Source organism: Chanos chanos, chromosome 13, assembly GCF_902362185.1.
Source record: "Chanos chanos chromosome 13, fChaCha1.1, whole genome shotgun sequence".
NCBI lineage: Eukaryota > Metazoa > Chordata > Actinopteri > Gonorynchiformes > Chanidae > Chanos > Chanos chanos.
In genome coordinates, this window is record NC_044507.1 from 20,671,451 (window position 1) to 20,678,532 (window position 7,082).

The 7,082-nt window shown below is 44.5% G+C and overlaps 1 protein-coding gene across 1 annotated transcript; it reads left to right on the forward strand.

Annotated features, from left to right (window-relative positions):
* The first annotated feature begins 399 nt into the window (after nt 1-399).
* Nucleotides 400-5,760, forward strand: fbxl16 (F-box and leucine-rich repeat protein 16). The gene is made up of 5 exons (XM_030790993.1): nt 400-1,068; nt 3,096-3,604; nt 4,710-4,794; nt 5,016-5,079; nt 5,612-5,760. The coding sequence occupies exons 1-5, from the start codon at nt 412-414 to the stop codon at nt 5,758-5,760; spliced, it is 1,464 nt and encodes a 487-aa protein (XP_030646853.1). The 5' UTR covers nt 400-411.
* The last annotated feature ends 1,322 nt before the right edge of the window (nt 5,761-7,082 follow it).

The window sequence follows — 7,082 nt, forward strand, 5'->3', positions numbered from 1 at the left end:
GCCTGTGCCTTAAATCTTAATAGGCTGATCTCAAACCCAGAAACATTTGTCATCTAAGTCTTGCTTGGAAAAAAAACAAACAAAAAAAAAAAACAAGGCACACTGAAGCACATTTCAAACTGCATAAATTAGCAAGACAGTCCATAAAAGGAGCATAAAAGAACTTAGCATCAAAGATGGAGCTTAGCTTCCATCTGGTCCTTATTTCCACTTGTTTCTGCTTATTTCCATCTGAACTTATTGCCCCATATAAAACTTATTTCCACATGCTGTGACTGACAGACCGAATAGTTACACATGGCTCTGGGAATTTCAAAACTCCAAAAGACTTAATGCCTGCCTATACTGATTCTGTTCTCCTCAGGGACTCATGTAACACTATGTTATTTCTGTGTCATCTTCAGGCTCCCAATGCTGAACATGTCCACTCCCACTGACCTCAAGTCTCCCTGTGTGACTCGGAACGGCATGGTCAAGCTGCCCCCCCAGCACAACGGCCTTGGCTCAGCCAGCATCACCAAAGGGACCCCCGCTGCCAAGAACCGTCTGTGCCAGTCCTCGTCCGTGCCCACCATCCTTCCTCCGCCCAATCTGCCCTACCACCTGGAGCCCTTGCCCACAGCAGCCTCCCTGTTAGGCCCAGACCTGGACACGAGCCCGCTCACCGCGATCAAGCCGCCCCTCAGACAGTTCTCCAAGCCCCTGCTGGAGAGGCAGCTGGTGCTGGATGAGAAGGTGCTGAACCGTCTGCTCTGGTACTTCACCACGGCCGAGAAGTGCGTCCTGGCCCAGGTGTGCAAGACATGGAGGAAAGTACTTTACCAGCCCAAGTTCTGGGAAGGCGTGACTCCCATCCTACACGCCAAGGAACTCTACACCATTCTTCCCAGCGGAGAGAAGGAGTTTGTCAGCCTGCAGGCCTTTGCCCTCCGAGGCTTCCAGTCCTTCTGTCTCGTGGGCGTTTCTGACTTGGACATTTGTGAATTCATTGACAACTACCCGCTGTCGAAGAAGGGTGTCAAATCTCTCAGTCTGAAGAGGTCGACCATTACAGACGCCGGACTAGAGGTAACTATTAATCAGACTACTTACACATTGTTTTTTCTTTTTTATTTGCTGGAAAATCGTTTTTTTTTTTTTTAATCTCCTCTGCTTTTCCAAAGCAAAGTGCCCTGAAATCTCAACGAGAAAACAAATTCAATACGATTCACTGACCATCATATTTCTAATAATCAAAATCAGTAAGAGAATAAACGCATAATGCATAAACACACATGCAAACACAACAAACGCATGCATTTAATTAAATAGTACTTTGTGACTTTGGCTGTGGAAGGTAAATGTCTATACATAATGCTGAATGTGAATTGCATGTTGCGTGCAATGAAAATCTGTCTCCCTTTATAGGGTATGGATTCATGATTGCTCTGCTTACACTTGCTTTTGTTCAGTTGCTATTCTTGGAGTGGGCTTTGGTTGCCATGGTGAAAGTCAGAATTGTTAGTGATGGTATCTGTGCGTTCTCTCTCTGCGTTCAGGCCACTGTGGACAGTGATTCAGAAGATGCTCTGCATTTGGGCACTGTGAGAACTTCATAGCCTTGTGTGTGTGTGTGCATGTGTCTGTGTGTGTGTGTGTGTGTGTGTGTATAGGGCACAGCGGGGCAAATATCAAAACAAAAAGCCACTGGATTATGGCCCAAGTGCTCAATAGGGGTTGAAAACTAGTGCAGTTGGCAACAAGGGCTGTTTGTTTTTGAAACATTTGCTTCTTTGGTGGACGCTGCACATACATGGCCCGCTCCCAGCTTTCACTCACTTGGTTTGAATGTGTCCTCATTGTGAGTCACATCAGAACAAACAGAGAGGCACTGTGCCATCATGTCCCCTAATCAAGACTCGTCACTGTTCTGCACCCTGTGAGGCGAAAGGCTAGTTGTTGCGAAGTGACTGACACCAGGAAAATGGGATGCCCGTGTTTTCTCTCTCTCTCTCTCTCTGTTGGTATGTTAACTAGGTCAGTGTGATCACAAGGTTATGGACTGTCAGGTCAAATGTGCGTTTTTTTTTTTCAGAGGGCATGTGATTTTGGTCAGGAAATGAGGTGCACCACCCTGCTCTCTCTCTCTCTCTCTCTCTCTCTCCACCTCTGTATATGTATACACACACACGCACATCTATCTATCTATCTATCTATCTATCTATCTATCTATCTATCTATCTATCTATCTATCTATCTATCTATCTATCTGTCTGTCTATCTATAGGCTACACACACACACACACACACACACACACAGTATATATAGTCACTGAGTTTGTTCATTCAGTCTTAGTATTTTATTAGAGTTGTAAACTTAGTCGTGGTGGACTTTTAAGGAAGCCCTTTTATGTAATCAGATGTGGTCATGTAGTCTGTGCCAGGGAGACAAACATATTCAGATCTGCTGTTGGCAAGTCTTTTTTTAATGAGGAATCAAACATTTTTGCATGAACATCCGTAAGGTTAATCTTTCCCCAACTGCCTCGTTAAACAAAACGTGCTTTTTTCGCACAACCTCTAAATAATGGATGGTGGTGAATCTTTCATTATTACAGAGTGATATTACACTTTTAAATGTATATTTATGATCTTACACAGCCAAGTGGATGTTGTGTTTAACTGCGTACTGAGTTCAGCGGTTTTTACGACTCTTTTGTTATCTGTAACACTGGTCATTCAGGATCCCTTAGGCACACAGAGGCTGAGAGTACTGATCTGTTTCTGATCCATTTCTGTGAACACATTTGCAGCTACAGTCTGTGCTTGCTTGTCCTAGTATACAGTTGTCCACAGTGGCCTCTGCTTTAAGGCAATGAAATAGCCATCAGTCTGGTTTGTACAGGATGAGTTGTTGTTAAATGTAAGAGCAGATCGCTTAATCTCCACTGAATGGCCACCCCATAACAGAGCTGCAGTGGACTGTGCGATCTGGTGGAGGTTGTTAGAGAAGAGAGTATATATCACTTCATCACAGTGGGCCTGTAAGAACCAGAACCTGTCGTTGGAGGTGATAGACGTGATTGATGATGTCATAATGGGTGTGACCTGCGCAGGTGATGCTGGAGCAGATGCAGGGCCTCATGCACCTGGAGCTGTCGGGGTGTAACGACTTCACGGAGGCCGGGCTGTGGTCCAGCCTGAACGCCCGCCTCACCTCGCTGAGCGTCAGCGACTGCATCAACGTGGCCGACGACGCCATCGCTGCCATCTCCCAGCTGCTGCCCAACCTGTCGGAGCTGAGCCTGCAGGCGTACCACGTCACCGACACGGCCATGGCCTACTTCACCGCCAAGCAAGGCTACACCACACACACGCTGCGCCTCCACTCCTGCTGGGAGATCACCAACCACGGCGTGGTGAACATGGTCCACAGCCTCCCCAACCTGACCGCGCTCAGCCTCTCCGGCTGCTCCAAGATCACAGACGACGGCGTGGAGCTGGTGGCTGAGAACCTGCGCAAACTGCGCAGCCTGGACCTGTCCTGGTGCCCGCGCATCACCGACATGGCGCTGGAATACATCGCCTGCGACCTACACAAACTGGAGGAACTGGTGCTCGACAGGTTAGTGGGCCAGTTAGTGTCGTTCTTTACGGTCAGTGTCGGGAATACACGTACTGTGAAGCTGCTTGTGGGTTTCAGTCCATGCAACATAACTGAGTTTTAGCGTTCAGGGGCTGCTTAGCGTGTCCCGATCAGCTGACGTAGATGTGTTTGCGTAAGGTTGAGGCGAAATTCACAGTTGCGCTTCAGAAAGAAGTCTTATCTGTCATTACTTCAAATGGTCTGGCAATTACAGACACATGCACTCACTCACATTTGCATCACAGCCAAATGCAGCCCTGTATCATATTGAGTGTTGTTGTTCACTTTAGACCCGTGCATGTGAAGTAAACGATGAGGGAGGTGCTTTTGAATGCCATTAAACCTCTCACTGTGGTCTGCATGCCCTGCTCCTCTGTTTTTTTTCCTTGTTACAATTCACAGCATTCACAGTCTCTTAAAAATTATGGTTGTTGGCTTTATAATCAAATTTCAGTGATTTTCAAACATGTTTGTAGTTGACAGGGTGTCATTAGCTAGCATTAGCACTGATGGTTTATACAGGACTGTAAGTGAATGTGGCCTGGCAGGCATGCAGGCTAAAATCATTTCCAAAGTAAGCTCACACACACACACACACACAAAAAAACCCCAAACAAAATTTAAGAGAGGCCAGTATGTTTGGTGATGCATAGAATAGGAGTATAGGATGCATAGCATAGGCAGTAGTGGAAAGACAAGTCTCCTGTAAAGCTGACAATCTCTTACAGCTCTGATATAGCTGTATGCTCTTTTCGAACAAGCTTACTCTCTCTCTGTCTCTCTCTATCTGTCTCTTACTCTTTTCTCCTGAAATAGTGGCTCTGATATAGTTGTGTGCTCTTTTCGAACAAGCTTACTCTCTCTCTGTCTCTCTCTGTCTCTTACTCTTTTCTCCTCATTCTCACTGCTTCTGCAATCAACAATGACAATGTTAACTGTAAGCAGCGGGATCTAGCGAAATAGCTCAAACTTGCTGCTAATGTTCTTTTCATGCTAATAGTATTTACTGTAACATTGGTAGGGGATGTCAGAGATGCTTATAGAGAGTTAATGGTTTTACTCCCTGTCCTGTCTTTGTGCTTAGGTGTGTGCGTATCACAGACACTGGCCTGGGATACCTGTCCACCATGTCCTCTCTGCGGAGTCTCTACCTGCGCTGGTGCTGTCAGGTACATCTCCCACCATCACCTGCCTCTTCTTCTCTTCTCTCCCAACTGAAAAACCTGCCCATGTTGAATCCAACATTATAACATTTATTTTTTTTACCTGACTTCCATTTGAGATTTTAACACACTCTCTCTCTCTCTCTCTCTCTCTCTCTCTCTCTCTCTCTCTCTCTCTCTCTCTCTCTCTCTCTCTCTTTCCCTCTCTCTGCTTACTGCATGTGCAGGTTCAGGATTTTGGGTTACAGCACCTGTTTGGCATGAGGAGTCTTCGCCTGCTCTCGCTGGCAGGTACGCTTATCATCCTGATTTAACTCAGGCTAAAGATGACTTAACCTTACAGGTTGGCAGGAACAAACTCATCCAGTTCAGCAAGAAGCAACACCTCCTAATGCGTAATGAATAATGTCATTCTCTCACGTGCTCTGTCACTCTGCCTTACTCCTTTTCACACTGACAGAAGGTCATGTTATTCATCGATGAAAGACAAAAACTATTTATGAATTGTTTGTGGAAGGTTATAGGACCATTGACCCCAATTAATAATGTTCAATCACCTATACGCAGTTAAAATCTGACAAACCAGATTCTAAAATTGATTTTTATTTAATTTATCAAGTAATGCTTAATTTGATTCTTGGTAGCGATACAATCGGTAAATTCTGCTGGTAGATGCTTTCCCAGAATGGCATTGATTCATATCTGTGGTTGGAAGAACTGGCTCTTAATTCATTATTAAGTGCCGGAAGTAATAATATGCATCTTAGCATCAGTACATCCATCTCTCTCTCTCTCTCTCTCTGTCTCTCTCTCTCTGTCTCAGGCTGCCCCCTGCTGACCACCACTGGCCTCTCAGGCCTGATCCAGTTACAGGACCTGGAGGAGCTGGAGCTGACTAACTGCCCAGGGGCCACGGCTGAGCTGTTTAAGTACTACTCCCAGCACCTGCCCCGGTGCATGGTCATCGAGTAGAGCAGAGAGCTGCTGGACTCCAAGCACCCAAACACATTCGTGAAAAATGTTCTCCTTCAGATGAAAGACAGAGACAGCTGATTAACCCAACTTCATCCTGGTCCCGCAGAGGAACCGAAGAGGGAAACGGAGAGAGGATTCAGAGAGGGTTATGTGACGGAATGACGGAAAGAGAATACAAAGGGAAAGAAAAAAAAAAAACATTTCTGGAGATGGAGAAATGATTAGAGGAGGCCTTGACTGACTTTGCGAAAGGGAAAATTGTAAAAAGAAAAAAAAAAAATCAAACAACAAAAAATAATTGGTTAAGTGTCAGAGGGTAGTTCTTTCATCAATTACATGACGCTAAACAGGCTTTCTCCCTCAAACCTACATGAGACATGAAATGTGTAACTCCACTCGAACAGTGAAAACTAGCTTTGACATTACATCATCCCGTGTTAATTTTCCTGAGGTGAAAAGGTGGCGTTTTCTGCGAGCTGTCTCTCTCGCACTCTTGTCAGAGAATGAGTGAATGAAAGCGAGTGAGAGAAGGAGAGGAGAGGAGAAGGGAGAGGGACCTCTGCTACAGGGTCTTATTTGCTATTGACCAGCGGCACTCAGACCCATACACACTTCAACAATGCCACTGCTCCATTTCTGTGTCTTACTGAGAAAAAAAAAAAAGTAAAAAAAAAAAATTTAAATTAATTAAAATAAAACTAGAAAAAAATGAAAGAGAATAGGCTATGAGCAGTGATGTAAGGTTTTCTTTTGCGTCCAATCTGCACGCTTTTCTGGCTTATTGTCATGCGGTTCTGTTTATTTTTCCTTCTTTTTCTGGTTGTTTTTTTTTTAAATGTTATTTTTTTAAAGTATTATTTTTGATGAAAAGGATTACTGTGAAATATTTCTGATAAGGGTTTAGGGCTTGTTGGCGGATGCTCTGAGAGAAATGGGAGGCATTGCTTAGTGTGAGTAGGATGCAGAGGGTACTGAAAACGTCCGGAAGGAACCAGCGTCATTGTTGCTGTTCTCATAACAGAAGCTCAATATGTGTTTTTTTTTTTTTATTATTATTTTGCCCAGGGAACTGATTTTCTGAGGACCAGAAAGCTGAATACAGATATTTTTATTCTACGTCTCTGGGGAGAGTGGGGATTGGATGGCTTGTTAGTTTTTGTTTTTTTGGGGTTTTTTTTGGGGAGAATGGAGGAGGGAGGCTGGAGAGAAACCATATTGTACATATACAGTTGATATTCTGTTGAGTTTGGCCTTTTGATGTACCAATTTGATTTGGATTTTTCATTTTGGTGTCTGTTAATATTAGTGGCTCGTGTGCA

Bases quoted from the DNA above. Each gene is read 5' to 3' on its own strand.
- fbxl16 (XM_030790993.1), top strand. From the start codon at position 412: ATGCTGAACATGTCCACTCCCACTGACCTCAAGTCTCCCTGTGTGACT. The intron at 1,069-3,095 runs GTAACTATTAAT...TGACCTGCGCAG, and splicing joins TTACAGACGCCGGACTAGAG to GTGATGCTGGAGCAGATGCA. The intron at 4,795-5,015 runs GTACATCTCCCA...CTGCATGTGCAG, and splicing joins ACCTGCGCTGGTGCTGTCAG to GTTCAGGATTTTGGGTTACA.